Source organism: Corvus hawaiiensis, chromosome 8 (genome assembly GCF_020740725.1).
Source record: "Corvus hawaiiensis isolate bCorHaw1 chromosome 8, bCorHaw1.pri.cur, whole genome shotgun sequence".
In the NCBI taxonomy this organism is placed as follows: domain Eukaryota; kingdom Metazoa; phylum Chordata; class Aves; order Passeriformes; family Corvidae; genus Corvus; species Corvus hawaiiensis.
Window position 1 is genome coordinate 18242004 of NC_063220.1, and position 21953 is coordinate 18263956.

The 21953-nt window shown below is 42.5% G+C and overlaps 1 protein-coding gene across 2 annotated transcripts in view; it reads left to right on the plus strand.

The window, feature by feature from the left end:
• The first annotated feature begins 8315 nt into the window (after positions 1–8315).
• VSTM4 (V-set and transmembrane domain containing 4) overlaps positions 8316–21953 on the plus strand; it is a 32879-nt gene continuing 19241 nt past the window's right edge. For both annotated transcript variants that reach the window (XM_048311695.1, XM_048311694.1), the window contains exons 1-5: positions 8316–8396; positions 13647–14045; positions 17649–17717; positions 18514–18621; positions 21130–21163. In XM_048311695.1, the coding sequence (XP_048167652.1) occupies positions 8342–8396; positions 13647–14045; positions 17649–17717; positions 18514–18621; positions 21130–21163 (665 nt within the window). In that variant the 5' untranslated portion in view covers positions 8316–8341. The remainder of the gene's footprint in view (positions 8397–13646; positions 14046–17648; positions 17718–18513; positions 18622–21129; positions 21164–21953) is intronic.

The following is a 21953-nucleotide window of genomic DNA, read 5'->3' on the forward strand; positions in this document are numbered from 1 at the left end:
TAAGTCCCAGAGAAGGAGGTGAGTTCCCCTCCTTCCCATTTGTGTTTCTCTACAGCCACTCAGGCACACACAAACCTTTTAGCCTGGTGAAGTCAGTCTCAGGTGTGGGACACCCTTCAGTAGTAACTCCCCAGCTGGAAGCCTTTGCTCAATGTCTGCTGTGGACCACATACATTTTGATTAAATTGCAGCTCCAAGAAACCGCGCTGTTTTTCTAGATATAATCCCACAAACCCAAGATACTCAACTCAGCCACTGCTTTTTGGCACTCCTCATGAACAATCCCCATCAGAAACTTCCACTCCTATTATCAATAACTTTTGACAGACTTTAACCATCAGAATAGAAATAGTCTATGCATAGGCTCTCCACAAAGAGATGTTGGGTTTTTTTTTAACAAACTGTGCAAATATTAGTATTCTCTTTAAAACAAACAAAGAAACCAACCAACCCATGGAGCTTTGCCAATATCAACACAGTACACTTTTAATACCTTCATGGGTGACAAAAATAATTTTTCATGTTTCCAGGGTACAATCCTGAGTTCAAAGCTGCCTATCCCAAGCCATAGCGAATCATTCACACAGGTCTTCTGTCATTTAAAAAGTGCAGAGGAAAAGCCCTCTTAGTGTAGTACAGAGGAATTTGACGGATGCTGACTTGTAATGCTGCCCACGTCCCAGCTGCCCTGCACAGACTATTGTTCCACGTAGCCATGGAGCCAGAAAATCAGACTGGACACAGTCAAAAGGGATCTGGCTGCTACTTCACCACATCAAAATCACTAATTTTTAATGGGTCAGGACCTCTCCTCTTCCATCAAACAATGCAAATAATTTGGCGCCTTTCAAAGGCCTGCTGTTGAAGCAGTTGTCTCCTTCCTGCTTTAGGAGACAAACTTTGTCTATTGCCTTCTCATGTAAGGAGAGGAATGCAGGAAAAATAAAGGATCAGATTCTCTTTTTTAATAGGTAGTGCATATTTGAGAGCTTATCCAAAGCAACTTTTCAGGCAGAAGAAATACAAGCTGATTTGGTAATATGACCACCTTACATCTTATCCACATGGCCACAACAATGCTAAGGAAAATATCTATTTTTGGTTAAGGGATGCATCCAAGCTTATGGTATGTACAGTATGTGAGATGTGGCTTCTTTTCCTGCAAAGAATAATTTAACAAATGGCACCTGAACTTCTGTACTTTGAAAAAGAACAGACAACATATTTCTTTTGCTCCTTATTTTTTCCTTTAAAGAAAAGAAGATGAAGAGCACAATATTCAGTACCTGACAGCTACATGAAAGAGATGCCTTTAATGTGCTACAGCATCTGCCTATTTTTCACTTAAATGCAGTATTGAGGAACATATGTCCTCATCTACAACATGAAAGACAATCTATTCTAAAATACCCAGTATTTGAAGGACATGAAACAAATACTTTTGTTTATTCAAAGCTGGGTCAAAAATTCTTCAGAGGGATCATCTTACAAACACAAGTGAGGTAACTTTTAAAGCAGTTCACAGACATGCTGGATATTTGGATAAATACTTTTTCATTATTTCACTGCTCAGCAGGAAACATAACCACTTGTCTCATCCGTAACTCCTCCTGAAGCTCAGAGGTCAAAGGTCAACCTCTACTCAAACCTATATAGCATAAAAAATTTGACTGAAGTTCCCTGATTAAACCATCTCTGATAAAGATATTCACTGGAAGAATTCCTTAAGAAACAGTAGGCTTTTACTTCTGTTTTTTAGTTTAAAGAATCTGTTTTAAAGTTAGCAGCTGCTGAAGTGTAGCGACACCATTCCTGACAACAGAGCAAAAGTGCAGCACATCTTCCAGGGACATTCCTGAGGTTAGGAAAGGATTCCCTGCTTTTCTGACAACAAACTCTGCACTGTGAGTATGTGCGTGGGTACTTAGTTTTCAGCTTGGAATGTTTTAAAAAACTCAAAACTCAGAGTCACAGCATTTATTATCCAAATAAGAAATTTGATCAAGGATTTATTATCCTTAAGAAAAGCAGAAACAGAAGAAACTCTTGGTGGACATGGTAGAAAATGGAGATCAGAGGGCAAGATTCTATCTATGTCCAAGAAGGACAAAGTAGGTCAGAGACAAAATGTTGTTATTCCTTGGGATGGGAAGACCTTAAATTTTTTCTGGTGGTATGTTCAAGGATTTAGTATTTCTACTAAGGGAAACAACATACAGAGAACATAAATCAGTCTCAAAGAAAACAAGGCTAGAAGAGCTCTTCAAATCTCATTTAGTCCAACATTCTTCCCCTTAATTCACCTTCATCCAAACCTTGCATTCCACAACCATTCAATTCTCTGCTTGGACACTACTTCAATCTTTCTCAATCCAGGTGACAAGGTAAGGACAGATCAGAAATATCAGGTGTGGGGAAGGGGTGCATTTCTTGTAATATTTCTGGTCTGAACAGAAACAGGTAGGTCAAAAGAATTCATGTGGAAGCATTTATTCTTAAGATACATCAAGGCTAGATGTGCTACTTCAGAAAATTTGTTGAAGAGATGTTTGAAAACTTAATAAATCTGAGCATAACCAAAAAAATCTGAGACAAGTACACTATACTTTCTGATTTTAGTTCACTGATTTTGTAGTGTGACTTTCCAAGAACCATGTAGCAGCTGTTCGAGTGTCCTTGTGGGGGTGCAGTGATTGTTTCATGATCAGCTTCAGCTTAAAGTATTCTCCCTCCCACCAAGCTTTATTCTATCAGGAACTACATCCAGTACCATGGGAGCCACACACCCACCCTGCCCACAGAAGAGGGATGCACTGGAAAATTTCTGTCTCCTCAGCCCAGAACTGAGTGACATAGGAGCAGATTGAGTGCACATTGAGCAGTTGGGTCTGATCAGTGAGGCTCTGAGACACATCTTGCTGAGACAGCACATGCTGCAAACCGTACAAAGCTGGAAAAGTCTCCTGGGAACACAGCACTGTGTGTTTGCTCTGCCCTTAAGTATTTGTTTATTCCAGCTGCAGCCAGAAAGAGGACACTGAACCAGAAGGATCATTGCTTTGTCTCAGTAGAGTCATCCTTACATCAGTCAGTCCCTTAAACTGAAGGTCCAGAGACAAATTATGGACACAAAGTCCATATAAAATATGGTGCCAGCACAGGTTGTGTAGAAAGACTGAATTCCATGAAACAGGAGACTTCAGATAAACCCTATCATGTGGTTTTTTGGAGAGACTTTTCCTTCCCCAAACCCAGCAGCAATACTTATTTGGGCAGGAAGGCAAGCCAGAACAGGCAACAGCACAGTGCCTTGTCAGGACAACTCTCACTGACCGTGTAGTTCTGGAGTCTGTGCCCCCTCTGAGCTGAGCAGAGTGGGATCAGCAGGCTCACAGGGGGTAGCTTGAAGTCCTGTCAGTAATGTTTCTACTGGGAAAGGTGCCTAATGAGAATGCATAGCCAGAACATACTAATGCACTGAAAAGCCTTTGAAATCCATCTTAGCATGACATTTGGTCACCTACTGCCAGAAATAGGGCAGCTAAAAGTGACATTTTAATATTTTTGGAGAACAGAACTGGAGCAGCAATGGACTTTTTAATGGTCCTCAAATGACACAGCCCTCTACCACTATAGGAAGCTGACATTGCTATATACAACTACAGGAAGCCAAAACGGTGTCTTTTTACATGACAATGCGCAGTAAGACTCTTCAACACTTGCACCCACCTAACTATGCAGGAAGTACACATGACAGTCTCTAAACACTCTTGCAACACATCTACAGATCTAATTTTTTTTCAGGATTAACAGTGCCCTGAAAATTTGAATGATCAAACTTGAAGCAAAAGCTAAGAAAAATATACTAAATCCCTCATGCTTTTGTGCAGTCCCAAACATAATCATAAAAGTAATAACAAAAGCAAGTTTCCTGTACCAAAACGTGTTCTTAGTTGAAAAAAGAGAAAATGAAAAATACATTACAGCATCAATGGTAAGGATTTCACTTCTGGAAGCACAACAGCCACGAAACCTCAGACCCTACCCAGATACATCAGTATCATTCATTCATAACCCTGAAAGAAAAAAGGAAAAGGGAATGGAAGAAGGACACTTCACATGGGGGGAAAGGAAATCTGGAGTTAATAATATCACCATATCTATCTAGCAATTTTCCAATCAGTCAGAAATAAATGGCCACAAGAAAAATACCATCAAAACCCCAAACACTGTGTAAACATTGCATGATGTTCACAGACCTAAAAGTATGATGCTTACAATTTGTAAGCTCTTACACAGTGTTTTTTCTGTTGACAAAGAGCTGGATTTACAAAACAGTATTTTCCACATGTTGGCCCACAAAATAGCCATAGAAAAATGCCAGGGGCAGAACCACGTTGTTCAGAAGTTCTGGATTGCTACAGTTCAAAGGTAACTTGGCGCATTAAAGGAATAGGAAAGTTTGGTTACAGATCCAAACACCCTCCATGCTTGGCAACATTGAAACAGTTTGGATTTTATCCATCTCTAATCACTGAATATTCATTTTTAATTAGGATTCCTTGGGCCATAGGAGCTATCTGCTGGATTCTGAAGAAGACCTGGCCATAACTCATGTCTCTGATGGTGGGTTCCAGGCAGGCAGTATCTTTGCATGCTGCCTGCATGAGGTGTGGAAGGGTGATAAGCTGCAGTTGCTTTGAAAGATAATGCCCAGGTGAAAGACAAAAAAAGTTCAGAGAGATTGTTTATTGCTGCAGGTGGGCAGCAAATTCCCATACACCATTCAGAACAAGCATAACTCTCCTTAGCAGCGTACCACGTATGGGCAGGCAGCCCACCCCAGCCCATCAACACATGGTGAGACCTGCAGCCTTGGGAAGACCTTTTTCCATGCTAGAGCCCAGCTGAAGCAGCCCAGTGTGAGCTGCAGTGGATGTCACTGTGTCCCTCTGCCACACTGCAACACTGCTGTAAGAGCAAGCCACAATCCCGCTCACAGGAACCCTCCAGCAGATTCTGGACACAGATTTGGGGACGCAAGTAAGACCTTTCAAAGAAAGAAGGTGGGTTAAGAACAGCCAGAGAGGGAGGACAGGACAGCAAAAGCCAAGAGGCTGTGGTTACCTCTCCTGACAGATGTGACTTTGCAGAGAGGCAAAGGGGATTTGCACAGCAGGTCTCAGCCCGAGCGACCAAGGCTGATGATTTCAATAACACTGCCCCAGCGAGAGAGGGGCTCCAGGCTCTGCAGTCAGTCAGTCTGAGCTGTGTCAGCTGCACTGGAGTGCTGATTAGGCACTTTTCTCCTCAGAGCAGACCCATTCAGCAGGAAACGAGGCCACATACGTGCTGCCAGAGCCGAGAAAGCCATATCCTGCGGGTCAGAGGCTCCGCTCGCGTGCGTCAGCAAAGAGAGACGCACTGTCTTACAGAGAGAGCTGTGCACCGGCCTGGGGGGGGGAAAAAGGAATTGTACTGCACGTTCATTTGGCCTTTGGGATTTTTGGTGCATGGGTAAACTGTGATGGTGTCAGGTAAGAGGCATCAAAAATCTTGGAAAAACACTTTACAAAAGCAGAAACATCTCAGCTGCAACAAATGGGTGGAAGGGATGAAAGATTTTAACAGCAAAGAAATGCAAATCATGCAATTGCCACCTTTCATGCTGGTTGCCCCAATAGCAAACCCTTCCAACAGAGGCACAAAGGAAGGTTGCAGTTCACCCATCTGCAGCCCAGAGGTGAGAACCAATCTGCAAAAAATCATCCAGCAAGTCAGCATCAAACCTGGGAAGATGGGAGGTCAGAAGTTTCTGTTTGTCCACAGCTCACTAGCCTGACTAGTGCTGTCTGGCCCATGAGTATATCCTAAGAGATTGGCACAATGCAGATTTACTCAGGTATGTTAGGTGCTGGGTTACCTGATGAGTGCTGCTGGTGGTAAAACTTAGAGTAAGCAAGAGAGAGATGTGTACATAGATCTACAGGTGCTGTTCTAGCTGTGCAAAGGAAAGCTCTCCCTTAATAAAAAAACCTAAAAGGGCAGCATCACCTGAACTCATTTATGCAATGACAAGTAAAAAAGACTTCCAGCCTAGACCACTTTTTAAAGTACATTTGGAACTTTAGAATAAATATCCCTTTAAGAGTAAGAATCACTTTTTGTGTTTTCATGTTGTTGAAGAACTTGCAGGGGGGAGCAGTAAAAGGGATTCTACACAAAAGACAGAACCCACAACACAGAGGGAACTGTCAAAAGTACAGAGATCACAAGCTCAAAACAGAAAGAGTATGTTTTCAGTAAAATGTCAGACACAAGAGATTTCAGAAGTCCGGATGTGCCTTTGACTTTTCTTCTGCCTTCTTTCATAGGCAAATACATCATATGAAGCCTTCTCCCCAGTAAAATGATCTAGCTCTGTCCCAAAGCTTGTTAGGGTTCTTGGTGCAATTAAAGGAACTGTTAATGCAGCGAGGAATGGGGACTGTTGACAAACAACAAATGTTGATACTGACACTCGCAGTGAGTCTTTCTGCTCTGCACTCACGTGAGACCTTAGGCAGTCCTTATTTACGTCTTTACACCAGTATTTTGTACACACCATTAAAAGATTAATAGGCTGAAGGAATTCATCAGAGACATGGAGTGAGGCATGAATGAGCCTAGCAGAATTATATGAGAAGGTTTAAGATGTCCATCCAGCCTAATATCTACTATCAAGCAATGGCAAGGAGCAGATGCTTTGGAAGGGTATGCAAAATCAGTCACCCTTGTTTTCCTCTCTATTTGTAGTCCAGTGACTTCCTGAAATGGAGTTTCCATCAGGACCATCAAACTGCATAATTGCTGGTAGAATGTTTTTGGTGAATTTGTCTGTTTTTGAATTAGCTTATCTCTTTGATAGGATTTCCCTGTGCTATGTTAAAGGAGTAGATTTGAATCTACAAATTCTAATTATCTCCCCAGGCAGTATAACTTTTAACAACTGCTTCTGCTTCCTCAGTTCTGCCGATTGCTCCGTGCATAATCCAGACCTGTCACTCTCTTGTGAGAAGTATTTGCTGTACAGACACAAAAGTCTGTCCCTGGAGGAAACAAAATGCAAGATTTTGAAGGCAGTTTTCAGTCTCATAAGGATCAGATTCAGCACATGCTAAATTATCTGTGATGCTTAAAAGCAGACATGTATTTTCCTGCCTAAGTGATTACTAGGAGAGGGGTGGAGTAGCTAAATCCATACTAATTGCCCTATCCAGGGACGCAGGAATGCCAGTGTGTTTGTATCATCCACACTTCGTGCAACCTGAATATATAATCAGGCATAACCCATCATACCTGCTGGTAGAAGTATTAAATCCATGTCTGTGGAGATTTGTAGGCTTTCAAGTGATAAACACTTCAAAAGGAGCACCGGGGAAAGGCAAGAATGGACTGCAAGGTGCCAACTTCCCTTGTACTTTCTGGCCTAGCACTATAGTACCATTTGTGAAGACAAGGACGGTAACCTCGGGGTGATGCACCTTAAGCTACTGTATCAATTCATTCAGGACATTTTTAGAGGCTGATTGTCAGTGGTCAGGAGGTGCTGTCACTGCAGAGGGCAAACACCAGAGCACCGTATGCAATGTCCTGGCACAGGTATCCTAAACGCCTACAACATTCATCCCTATGCTTGCTGATGGGATAGTCCTGCCTGCCAGACCTCCTCGTCCCCAGGCTGCCACCACCTGAACCCAGGGAATGGGAGATAATGTTAACTAGAACAGCCAGGGAATGGTGGTCCTGTTCCAGTTACGGAGTGGGATGAGTGGAATCGGCATGAGTGCCTGCAAAATTTGCAACACCTTCAGGAACCCTGAGAGGATGCCTTCCCCATCCCAGCAGTCTACCCCACAGCCACCAGCTGCCGGGCTGCCTTACCTGCTCGTACAGAGGTTTTCTGCGCTCAGGGAGGGAGGGAGTTTCCCATTTCCCATCGACACAGATCCGTGTCCTTTGGGCAAGGTGCGTATGTGTGCGTACAGGGAGTATCGCGGAGGCTAGAGATGGAGCATCCCTGTCTAGCCCTAATGCCACCCTACAGGCGTGGGGCGGACAGAAACGACAGGGAAGAGGGGCAAGAAAAAGAGGAGAATTGAAGGGGGGCAGGACGCTGGGAAGCGCAAAGGAGTAGGGAGGGAAGGAAGAAAGCGGAAAAAAAAAAGGAGGAGAAAGGGGAGGAGATGAAAAGCAAGGGGAGAAGGGAGGACCGGGCGGGGAGGAGGCGAGAGGCCGGGGAAGAGAGGAGGGAGGCAGCTCGGCAGAGGGGGACGGGACGGGAGCAGGCACCCCGCGGGCCATGCGCCTCCTGGCTACGGCGCTGGCCGCCCTGCTGGCCACGGCCTCGGCCCCAGGTAAGCGGCACCGCGGTGCTCAGCGCCCGGAGGGGCCGGAACTCTCCCTCGGCCCCCGGCGGGACCCCGGCCCCGCCTGGGCAGCCCCCGCGGAGCGGGCCCGGGTCCCCCGCGCCGGGGCGGGGCTGGGGCAGCGCCGGGCTCTGGCGGCGGGACGGGCGCTGAGCGAGAGCCGGGGGTCCCACCGGGGCAGCCCCGCCGGCCCGGCCCCATCCCTACCCCGCTCCGCCGCCGGCTCCCCGGGCTCCCGGCAGCAGCGCTTCTGCACGGCGATCGGATCCTCTTTAGAAAAGAAAGCCCTCTCCATGCAGGTTCATGGAAATGCGTCCTCGGCCGTCTTGTATGCCAGGCAAAGCCGAAGTGAAGGGAGATTTGGCATTGTTTTTTTCCACAGGTGCCCTAATCCCGTTGGCATCAGGTGGAAATGGAACCTGTAGGTCACTTGTAAAAAGTCTCCTCCCTTTTAAGACCTTTTATGCCTCCAAAAACAAAGGTATATTGGCGTTTTGTGTCCTGAAGCTGCAGAACAGATATAGTCTGGATCTGAATTCCAGGTGCAGTGAGTTTAGAGGGGTGGTGAAGCCCTGCTCATTCAAGGCTAATGAAAGAGTTGAATTCGAACTCCACTGCAGAACGGCAGGAGATGGTGGAGGCAGAGGTTTGGTTCAAGTCCATCTTTAGTCAATGCAGAAGCTTTCTCCGAGGGGGAGCCTCTGACTTGTGAAACTTGCAGACAGATCTGTTCAACTGCAAACAGCTGGTTGTTCTTCGGTGCTCTTGCTAGCCAGCTCCTAATTACTTTCATTTAAACAAAGAACTTTGCTTTTTCCTGGCTCATCTGCTCTTTTTAATTGTAAAGAAATCAAACTAAAGCAGGCTTTGACAGTAGCATAGCTTCACTGAACAAACTACAACACAGATAAAAGCCATCCCATATGCTTCTGGTCATGGAAAGCTGAGATCAGAAGGTAACCACCCTAGTCGTATGCCCCTCTAGCCCCTCAGATACCCCAGTCCCCCAGCTATCAGTCCTCTCAGCAGGTTGGGTTGTACGCTGGGTTGAAGATTCTGCCTGTCAGTCTCCATGGAGGATGGAAGAGTGGCCTGTGTACAACACCAAACCTGGACTGTGAGCAGTTGTGCACAGGAACAACTCCACTCCTATCTCAACTGAAGTAGCTGGGGTTCTCCCACAGAACCACAGCCATGCTGAAAATGCTCACCACGTGTAAGGACCGAGTGGTCACTTTAAGTCCTTTGCCACTGTTCCAGCACAGACAGAGGGGAGAGGCCCAATATAAACAAGTTTCTGGGTGCTAGAAGTATATTTTGGTACTACTGACAGTGCTGTGAAACTGTGTTGCTGTGCAGTATGGCAGACAGCAAACTCCAAACCTAGCTAATTCTTGGACTTGAACTGGTGTAAGCAGAACTGGACTGTTTTCAAAGTGAGATTTTTTCAAAACAGCTCTTAGTCAGCAGTCACCTTTCCAGACTCCCCACAGGCTACTGAGACATGCAGGTAGAGTGTACCAGAGAAGCGAGCAGCTGAAATGTTGGGATGGGAGCAACTAAGTGAGCTCATTGCAAAAAGGAGAGAAGTTTGATGGTTAAGCACACTGCAAAGGAATCACCAAGTCTCTGACTCTCTCTCCTCCCCCTTCCTATAAATAATTTCCCTTTCCAAGTGGAAATGAGACTAAAACTCTTGTGGTGAGCTCCACCTGAACGGCTCCATCATGCTATATTGGGAAGGCAGAAGAAAAGCAGTGATTCCTCACTTGAAACAGCAATTTGAAGTCTAGAAATTCAGTACAGTTGGCACACAACCCTGCTCTCAAGTTGTGAAGTCTTCTGTTCTTGGCAAGGAGCCCATTACAAGGGTAAACCTCATGTTGGGGCTGACCAGTGCCTGCTAAAGACAGGAGAAACATGTCCACTCGTGTCTCAGAGCCTTGAATGAGGGTTTTCCTTTCCACATAGGAGGCAAATGAACTTTCCTTCAAAATCCACTGTTCCTTCTCCAATGGCAGTAGGAGGATAAAGTCAAATGGATACTGTTTTTCTGTTTTATGTAAAGCATCGCCTGACCCTGTTCCACATCAGCTGATACCATGGTAAAAGCACCATGAGATTTCCAAAACTCTCCCCACTGCTGTACTTGTGCAGCTGCAGCAATAGGAGCCACGGAAGGAAGATGAGGAGATAAGTTCCCACTGATCAGAACACATGAAGGATGCAAAATTTGATACATCCTTATAAAAAGGCATGCCCCCAGAGGCAAAGTAGAAGCCTTAGGTATAAAATACCAATGTTTGTATGAGTGTAAACAGCTAGAAAGGGATCAGAGTCTCCATGTACAATGCCGCTTTATCTTCTCACAGGGGCTTCCATCATCACCATATCTGACTTCCTCTGTATTTTCTCTTGGGTACTTCTTGGCACTGTGTTCTGCCTAGTTTGGAATTAAGCAATGAGCTTTTTGCCTTTTATTTTGGGACTCTATTTCACAATTACTCCTAGCCAGCTTTTTCAAAAAAGAAATTCACATGTCAGGAAAATGACATAATTGTTTTTCTTTACAGTTTTCACGACATGTTCATAATTTCAGTAAAAAAAAGGTCTGTGTTTTTAATTTACCCAAACAATAATTTTATAAATTATTTGTTAAACATTTATTGCCTAAGTACTTTTGAGGACCCCAAAAGTGTTGAAAATCTTAAACTTATTCCATATTTACTAAGCAGCACAACCTTCACAATGGCAGAGACAGCCATTTACTGGCTTTCCTTCTGCTGGTAAAGCACCAAGGCTGGTAAGTCCAGAGAGTAATAACTGAAGTTTCGTGCCTGGAAAGCTTTTGGTGGGATTCAGTCTTAATTTAAAATTTTGACATCCTGTTATATGCTTTCTACAATGCAAAATAACCTCTTTCTTTGGCATTTGCATGAATTGCAGACACAAACATAATGCACAAATAATTTTATCAATAACCTCATCCATGCTTAGCTGTAGTTTCTTCAAGAAAATTTTTTTTAAAAAGCCAAACTGTTCTTTATACAAAATATTTTCTCCTTCATAACAAAAAAAAAAAAAGTCTACTTGGAATAAACCTGCCATTCATTGGAGATTTCGACTGAAGTGGCACAAAATAATTATCATACTATTAATTTTCAGAATTCTTCGCAAACAGTTGCAATTCAACTTCTTTAATTTAGTGGATTTACTGTAAATAAGGTGATATAATTCACTGCTTCATTTCACAGCTTCACTGGGACCATAAAACCAGTGTCTCTGTCTCCAGTACTCCTTCAGAAATAGAATGGAAATACTTTACTTGCTTATTTTGAAGATAAATACATGTTTGTGTTTCAGGAGCTGATGTCAGACAATAGTCTCTGCCAAAACTCTCATCCCCTTTGTTAAAATGTTCCTTGCTGATGTGCTAGAAAAGTATCCAAAAATGAAAAAATAATTCTCCCAGAGTTGCAATTCTCATTAGTATTTGAGTACAGTACAGTATTCACATAACAGGAAGTTCACAGTTTAGAGGACATTTCATGCTTTGCAGAGTGCATTGCAGGGAGTGCTTGCTCACTGCTGGAACATGGTTCTCTCTCTAGTGGATGCCCTCAGATGGGTAGATTACACATCACAAGTCATTTAGGGAACACATTGCCACAATACACCGTTGGTCAAAAATAGATCACTCTCTGATGTGACTAATCAGGACATTCTTAATGTGCGTTAGGAAGGAAATAAAATGAGTATTGATTCGCATGCCTCAGAAAATCAGTCCAGTATAAATCAGTTAGGTTAGGAAAGGGAAATCTTCCTCTAATGAACAGCTATGGACACTTTTTTCAAGCTTCACCTATAGTGGCTACTGTTAGAAGTAAAGCAGAGAGGCAAACAACTGGTCTAAGTGAGGTTTAGGATGAAGAACATTAAAGACAAGAATCAGAATTAATGGAACAATGGAATAATCATTTGTCCCAATACGATCTCATGTCATATTTTTTCATGGAAATAATGTCAGATTAACTTGAATTTGTAGCCAGAAAATCTAGTCTGCTGGATTTAACCCAGGTTTGAGATGACCACTGGATTATGACAAGGAGAACATTACTTAAAACAGAGGACATGGAGAACTGTAGGATATAGAGAATTCAGTGGTCTTCCAGTGATAATCTAGGGAACAGTATGAAATAAGGTTTGCACAAATGATGTCTAAAAGAGGTAGACAGAAGCATGAACATTGAAATTGTGACCTTATCAAATTAGCATAAGACAAGGATGGCACATAGGTAAAACTGAGGATGGGGTAACAGAAGTGGAGCAGAAATTAGTACAGCAAAGTCACATACTTGGGGATTAGTAAGAATTTCTTTGATACCCTGAGAGCTGAACTGCAAGTGACAAGAGAAAACACCCAAGTATGCTATATATAACCTGCCATATAATCACATATGAAAGTATCATGGAAAAAACAAGTTAATTCTGGGATGTACCAGGCAAGGTATATCCCAGTCAAATCTGAGAAGTACTGTGAGTATTCCACAGGACACTGAAGAACTTCTTTCCAGATACTGCCTATAACTGCAGTCAATTAAATAAAAAGAAAATTAAAATAATTACAATCAAACCCAAAATTTAAACTGTAACCAATGCAGAGAAGGGCTGTTAGGGTGAATAGGGAAGACACTACTTTACTAGAGGAGACTAACAGAGCTTGTCTTCTTTAGCTCAACAAAGCAAAGGCTGAGGCCAGATAATTGCTTTGTATATGGAGTCAGGAAGTAAGCTCTAGAGAAGAAAACGCTATTTTAAGCTTAAAGCTGGCACAGGAACAAATGAGCATAAACTGGCTATTGAAACCATTTGGCCTGGGAGTCCTAAGAAGGATGCAAGCCATCGGAAGGGCTGGTCACGGAACAGCTTTCCAATATGTTTGTTCAGACTGATAAAAGATTATATAAAGTTGGTCCTCTGACAGTAACAAGGTCTCCATGTCAGCTCTGTGTTATTGATTAGTGACAGAAAAAATGCTAGGGCAGGCTCACTGAAGGAGGGCCTCATGCCATCTTTAACATTCACAGACAGATGCTGTCAGGGTCTACAAGGTCATTAAATTGCTGCACACTAAACAGATACCGTCAGTTTACCTGCTGTGGGCTTGCATGCTGGGACAGATCATGGTGCTGTTGTGCCTATATGGAGGATTCTCACCATCTTTTCTTTCCTTTGCAGATGTTTGTGAGGCTTTAAATGTGACAGTCTCTCCTGGACCAACAGTGCAATACTCCGAGGGGGATAATGCTACCCTTTACTGCCACGTTTCTCAAAAGAGAAAGACAGACAATTTGCTGGCTGTGCGGTGGGTCTTCGCTGCATCACCTACCCAGGAGCATCTGATGATCAAAATGACAAAGTTTGGGTCTGTCCAGTATTATGGAAATTATACTCATCATTTTCATAAGCAAAGACTTCATCTTCTCAAAGAGAAACATGGAACTATGTACAAATTCCTTATTTTAAGCCTCCAGCTAACAGATCAAGGACATTATATATGCAAAGTCCAAGAAATTGGCAAACACAGAAATAAGTGGACAGCATGGTCAAATGGTACAGCAGCTACTGAAATAAGAGGTGAGAGACTATTGATTTCAAGTCTATAATTTCTTCTTTTCCTGTGATCCCTTTTTTTTTCTTGGAAGTTCATCCGTATGACATTTGAACTTAGATTATTTTTAAGTGTAATCTGTGGATAGGAGAAGAAAACCTAGTATTCAGCTTATGTGTTTTGCCCTTCTCTTGGTGTTTCTCTTACTCTTAGTTCTAGTCTAGCAGCAGCTGGTAAGTAGCACTTTTAGTACCACTTCAGTACTATTGTTTACACCACTTGCAGCCAGAAAGCTAGAAAAGCAATGGCCATCCTGCTGGTATTGAACTTTGGATAAAATGGCCAGCAACAAGTGGCAGATGTGAACCAAGCTGAAAACAAGCCATCTCTTTAGGATGGATTAGCTCAAATCTTATGCCACCATACTCACACTTTCAGAGATGGGTGAAGTTGGATTTTGAGAGCAGACTCCTTTGGAGAGGTGGTTTTGCTCAGCAGCTGTGCCATCAGTGCTAGCTGGCAAACTAGCCCCCTACTTGTGTCTTTATAAACAGAAAATTTGATTTCCCACAGGGACAGCCCTAAAGATAATGCCAGAAAGCAGTATAGAGTGTTTTCTCATTGTTCCTAAATGCCTGTAGTGAAACATATGGATTTGTCAGAAGTTCTTGGAAAGGGAATGGCATGTTCCAAGTAAGTGGCAGCAGAAGAAAAAGCAATATAAAATATTGTCACACCACCTGTTGCACCCCTCCTCCCAAAGAGACACTCCACAGCTTTCATAGCTTCTCAGACTATTGCTGATTGTAACACTGAAACTGCTCATTGGTTTTCATAGCCAAAGTATGGGGCTTCAGATCAATGCAGTTGTTGAAAAGAAGGAAATCCATCATTTTTCAGTCTAGTCCTTAAATAATATTTTTCCCCTGATTTCTAGTATGAGTCATGAATATATAATCAGAATAGGGATTTGAGACTTGTGACTTCATCATTTTCACAGTCTGCTCAGCTCTATTACTTCACTTGAAATGAACCAAAGCAGAGCAGGAGACCTGAGACAAGGGAGGAAGGCTGGCCAACCTGTAGAGAGTTGTAGACACCCTATGGGGATCTGAGGCAAACACCACAACCACCCTGGCCCCCCAAAAGCATATTTATTCTAACTCTAAATCCAGATTAAAGATACCAGAAGATAGCTGAAATATTGCATATCTTTAAATGTCATAGCAACTGTTTTACCACTTAAAGCCTCTTGACTGGAAAAAAAGGACCACCTTTGCTAGCATTTGGCTAATGCACCCTGAGTGTACAGAACTTGCTGCACTTGAGAGGGAAGGTAACTCTTCTGAGCAGTGATAAAAGCTTCCAGTTTTCCCAACAGTAACACTTGGGCTTTTCAAGGAAATTTTATTCCAAACACATTTTGTATTTTATATTATGATCAGTTACACTTTTTATTGCAAAGGGATTTACTTATATTACAGTTAGACCCAGGATGCAACAAAAGGAGCAATACAAATTGCCTGAAGCATTTGGATACTTAAGTTGTACTGCTTGTGCTTTATCAAATAAGGTTGCAGTGTTCCACCACATCACAGTTGCTGTGTTGCCTAACATTTTGTTCCAGTAATGTGTCTGCAGTTATGCCCAATTCAAAATAGTATCTTTATGCTAAAGCACCAGGCAAATTTCTTAAAATTTTGCACATCAAGCAGAGCAGAAATAGCACGGTCTATTTTTTTTTTATTATTTATTCACACAGGAAGAGGAGGTTACTGTGCAAGACACAAATTTCCAGAGAGAAAAGAAAAGGACAATTCTCTTTCTTCAAAGTGCAACTTGCTCTTGAAGCAACCTGGATCTGTAGTATCTACTGCTATTAATTTATATTTAGATTTTGTTATTTGCTAGCAAGTTTGCACGTGTAAATTTGCATAGGCCATTAAGAAGTTGCAAATACATTTTGTTGCAACACATAAATTTGCACAAATACACATACTGGACTTACAGAAAAACAATTGAGTTACACGCTACAGTTCCTTACTGTGTAACGATGACAGTCTAATTTTAGCTACATATCTGGCTTCTACTTTAGAGGCAAAGTACATTTCTTTGGAAAAGAAGCCTTGTTGTGGAGATGGAGTCCTTACAGTCTTCTGTTCCTGCACTCATGTCAACTACAGCAACTTTGTAGTGTTTTCAGAAGGTCCACATGAAATTTAAACTGTTGTAGTTTGCCCCTTTCATCGTGAATACAAGACATCAGATAGCATCTACAAGAAGGCTACTGTTAAACCTTGTTAGTAAAACCAAGAGAAATCCATGTGCCAGTGTTGCCAAGAAGTGTCTCCTAATCCAGCCTGCAGTGTCTTCTGTCTAAGATAAAGTCAACCTTTTTCCCTTCCCCCATCTTCTCATTACAGGCATCTGCTCCTTTCCCGGGCTTGTGTGGTCAATGTCAGCCTAAAACCAAGTTAGCAGTCTTATTTACAGTAGAGAATACACCAAAACACCAATTTATCACAGACCAAAAAAGAAAAAAATTCTTCTACTCCCTTCCTATCAGAAAACTCTAATCCATATCTCAGAACAATATGCAGCACCCCAGAAACATCATTTACAATCATGTAATCCCTCGAGACTGCATGTCTCTTAGAGTAATACATGTTCCAAATGGTTTACAGTCCAAGCGAAGAGACTACTTGTAGGAAGACAAATACAGAAAATTAGGCAGTCCAACTATAGTCATACTGGCATGGACAACAAAAAAGTAGATGATCACAACAATCTGTCTTGTTGGGAAGTTTATATATCAGAATTTGCCACAGAAGAGAGTCTGAGTTCTTCAATATTAGTTGCATGTGGCATTTTCTAATGGTAAAAATGTTGCAAGATACAGGAATGCAAGATTATTTTTTTCCCCAAAATGAACAAAAGCCCTTTTTTCCAGGGAAGTTATTCTGAAATACTTGCCAGAAATCTACACATGTGATGCTTTCATGTAACAAATGAGTAATTTGTTAAAACATCCAGGATGAGCTTCCCATCACAACTGAATAGAAGATTTCATTAGTCCTGAAAGTTGTATATCCATTGATCTAGCCCCACTCTTGACATCCCTGCAGGGCTCTCTGTAATGAATTCCTTTCCAGTAAGATACTTGTTCTCTAATGATTTGCCACATGAAGCTCTCTTGGAGGTTCAGACCTCACTGGCAATCTGGAGGACATTACCAGGCTCACATTTCATTGCAATGATTGCTAGAGGAAGAAAAATCATGGAATTGGCATAAGTGACATCATCTAATCTGATGTCATAAAAAATATCAGCATGCATAAACAAGCTGGCTGAGGAGAGCAGAAAGGGTTTGGAACAATGTTTCAGCAGTCAGAGCATTTGGATGCTGGTGCTAGCCTGTACAGCTGTTATGATATTGACAGTCACCCATCCTCCTCCTGAAACAGAGGGGACAGTTCTGTGCAGCTGAAGTGTTTCATCAAAAGGCAGTTAGATGAAGAAAGATCTTGGGGCACTGAAGTCTAAGGCAGAATACATTTACTTCAAGAGGTTCTAACTTTTTATGCCACACATTTTTCAGTTTTTGTTGTGTCGTCTTTGGTTTTTTTCAGTGATTTCAGCAAAAGCTTCTGATCATCCCACTTTCAAGAAAAACCATGAAGCCTGGAAGTTTTTTGAAGGTAAAGATACATCTAACTGCTTCTGGTTCTATACTCGATGTCAGTTTATTCCAATGCTACAGGACACCTAAAGTGCCCCAAATCAGGACCAATTTTGCTATTTCCTGTGCAAACCCAGGCCTTGCCTGAGAAACCATCCACAAAGTACAAGGGGTGCTGGACAAAAGAGAATGGAAGCGTCCAGCTTCAGTTTCTTGTATATCTGTTATGGCCAATGGGAAGATAAGCACTGGGAATGTGTTACAACACCCGAATGAAAGCCATAAAGGGAACCTAAGGCTGTAGATTGAAAAAGAAAAAAAAATATACAAAAGTTAAAAGCCAGTGCTGCCAGCAAAAGAAGCAATTGCAGCCTTTCTTCCTTCTTCCCCAGCCACTCAACACTCTCCCCACTGTCACTTTTCTTGCTTCATTGTTTGTGTGTTTGTTTTTCCCTTTTGTTACAAAAGAAAAAAGTACAGCTGTTTGAACTGGGAAATAACCCAACTGAAGTCCTTTTGGGTTTTGAGATGTTGCTCAAAAAAACCCCAAAACCCAAACCAGTCCTTTGTTAGCTCCTGAAAGCCACAACTCGTAAGTGTAGCTACACCTATTTGCATTTATGGAGACTTCAACCAAATTTTAAACCAAGCAGGATATTACAGGAAAGCTTCAAGAGGGTTAAACTACTTCTGAGCAGTTACCCAAAATCTTTTGGGCCAGAGCCTGTTTGGATCTTGCAGACATAACTTTTTTCTGGCCTATCACCATGGAGCATCAGCTGCAACACTGACTATCATCTGTGCTTGGTTTTCAGATCTGTACGTGTATGCAGTGTTTGTGTGTTCCATAGGAATCATCAGTGTCCTCCTTTTTACACTTGTCATTCTCTGTCAGTCACTTCTGAACAGGAGGAGATCCACAGGTGAGTGAAATGCCATTCCTGATGACTGCAAAGACCTTGCCAAAAAGGGGGGCATGGGGAGGGGAGAAGAGAATTAAGAGAATGCAGAGGAAGCAGGAAAAATAAATATTGCCTTGCCTTTATTGTAATTTTAAATAAAATTTGTAGGAAAAAAAATTCTATCAGCCAAACATGAACAAAGGAATTTTCCTCCCTTTTAATAGACATTTCACTTCAAATTTGCTTCAGACTTTTCAAAAATCTTTCGCCTTTGCACAAACATAAGTTGGTTGTTGGAACTTCTTTCAGAGGAGACCACATGCTGTATCACTAAGTTGCATTCTGACCAGAAGCTAAAATCTTGCATGAGTCACGTTTCTCCAAACATGTAGGGTGGTTTCAAAGCAATCTTACTCTGTTCTGTTTTATTCTCCTTTCCTGAGTAGCTGTCAATATTCTTGGGAATTTGAAGGGTTTTATTAGCACTCTCTCACTTACTGTATTTTTTGAAACTGAAGCATCATTTCAACATTCAAATCTGTCTTTTCATAATAATATTTCAAGGTCAAGGGTTACTGTTTCATTCTTCTCTGCCTCAGATAGGGTTTCTCAAAGAGGCTACATCTGCATCAAAGCAGTGTTTTTGTAAACAGATGTGCTACTTCAGATCTGTGGAGTAACCAGTGCAGGCTCTACTTTCATTTCATTTATTTGGAGACCTCACACAAGCTGCAAGGATGAGATACCAGCACACTTAGCAGCCACCATGTCAGAGGAGAGTGTAAGGACCACCTCTGAAGAGAAGCTTTCAGGAGGAGTTTGGTCAGTGCCTTGCCTTGTTAATGACAGGAGAGAATCATGACTTTGCTGCCTCTGCAGCCTACACAGATCCCACGAAGGAATGAGTGACTCAGATACACACGTGAGAAGACATGTAAGCCAAAAATAGATGTATAGAGAAGCCCTTGCCTGACCACAAACACATTTCAGGCTGTGGCTCCATCTTCCTAGTAGTGCACTTAGTAGAGTAACTCTGATTCTGACTGAACCCAACAACTCTGCTTGCCAAGAGGAAGGAGCAAGATTGATGTTATTCTTCCTACCCTGTAAAGTGATGACAAAGGTTCTGTGCCAAGGGACTACCCACACTTAAGTATGTTGGTCATGGTGAGTCACCCTGAAGCCACAAGCACTAGACTGATGTATCCCAGTTTTTCTTGGGCAGACGTTGGGTTAGAATTTGCTTGGTTTTGTCAATTTACTGCTGTGACCATATAAGCAACTCGGAGGAAAGGTCTATTTACATTGAACCAACACCAGCTAAATATTGAAATAATATACAATATAGAATAAGGATATACAAAGGAGAAAAAGTAGGTTCTTCTGAGCTGCTAAAACCTTTCTTCGCTACCCAAATATCTGAATATTTGCATGCTCAAAAGCATGTCAGCACTGTACATGAGCATCCCCTTACTCCCAGAGGGTCAGGCCTACTGTTCTCCTGTACATTTAAAAAAGGCCTGGCAGGTAGATGGAAGCACTGCCTTCACTAGCTTAAACATGGCCTCTGTGTTAGTCCCAGCTCTTGGTGCTCTCAGCTCCCCTTTCCTTAGGACCAAAACAGGGAGCTGTATAGCTCCCTTGGAATGGGAGAATTTAGCTAAGTTCAAATATGAAAACTTTCCCGTAGAGAGGGGCATAGTCATGTGAGTGCCCTGTTGTCTGGTTTTTGTGGTCCTTTAAAGAACAGAGAAGAAGGGAGTGGCATGTCTAGGTTGCATTCAACTTGACATCATGACCCAGGGATGCACCCTCTCATCCTTCTGAGATGGAAATTGGCAGTAGATTGACCAGAAGAGACAGAGTCTGTCCTTTAAGAGATGCATAGAAGCCACAAAGCCACAAAAGAGCATCTTAATAACCCTGGCTCCTAAAAGGCTGCAGTGGGGGCAGCTGCCCTTGCTCAGGACTACTGACTCAAAGGAATAGGAAGTAGAAGGATTTACGCAGCTCACACACACAGCTGTCAGAGACAGGATAGTGGCTGGACTGGACCTCTGATCTGATCCCAGGAGGCAATCCTTTATGCCTATGGTCACAATCTGACTTACATTAGGAACAGCAGTGGCTCCTGTGGGTGAATGGTTTATTTCAGGCTTCTGGAAATAAATACAGGCACCACAAGGGAAATAAAAGTCTTCAAAGTAAAATTACTGGCCTGCTGTGCTTTTCCTTAGCAAGCTGTCTTTTGGCTGGGCTGACCACTGGAATGTGTGTTGCCCGGCATTTCCACAGCAGATTTTTGGTGTTTCATACATTCCCCTCTCCCAAGACTAGCTATGTCTTAGAGTCAGACTGCATTTTAAAGCACAACATAATGTATGGTGAAGATCAGGAGCTCTCCCAGTGTAACAACCTGGCAACTCCACAGTCTCAGCAACACAGGTCTGTCTGCAGTGCCCATTTGAAATTCCTAAACTATGTTGGTGTGAAGCCACATTTTCTTTCTTTTTTTCTTTTCTTTAACAGTGAAGCATTACCTGGTGAAATGCCCCCAGAACAGGTAGGAGATTACACATCTCTTTACTATAAACCAAGGTACCAGTTCTGGATTTGTTTTGCTCTGTATGCTGAAGAATAGGATTAATGTTTTCAAAATGCTTATGGGAACATAAAGAGTCCCAGGTCCCTGACTCATGAATGTGCCTGCTGTGCAGGAAAAGGGAGATCTAACTGGGGTAGCTGAAGGTCTTGCAGGTGCTGCAGTGACAAGCCCCTCCTTGATGCTTTCTGAAGAAGCCTGCTTTCATTCCTTGTAGGTTTCTAGGGTTTCCCAGCACCTCACAGGATGGTAATGTCTTAAACCATCCATGCACATAGAACAAATCACAATATTACCCCATGATTCCCACACCCAGGAATGAAGTGGGGGTTCAAAAGCAAATTTTCAAGGCCCACAGTCTGTTTGCAGCTGAAGACTCCAAGTGATGGGAAGAATTCTACTGCTGCTGCATTCCTTTAAATACCATTGGCTGCCAAAAGTTTTTGATGGTGTGGCTATACAACTGATTTCCATTGTATGATTTTCCTGATATGCATATTGGACTGGAACTGCAGTAAAAATATATGACAAACATTTTACAAACAAAAAGGATGAAAGAGATATGTCTCATAACACAGAGGCACAGCTGTTTCCCAGTTTTCAGTGACAGAAACCATGTGTTTCTAGCCTTACAGTTTAAATCCAATACGTCTTGGTATCACATACTGTTTCTCATCGTATCTTTAGACACTACAGGATTCAATGCCAAGTATAGCACACCCTAGATCCTCCAGTAGTGTGATTTTTAGTG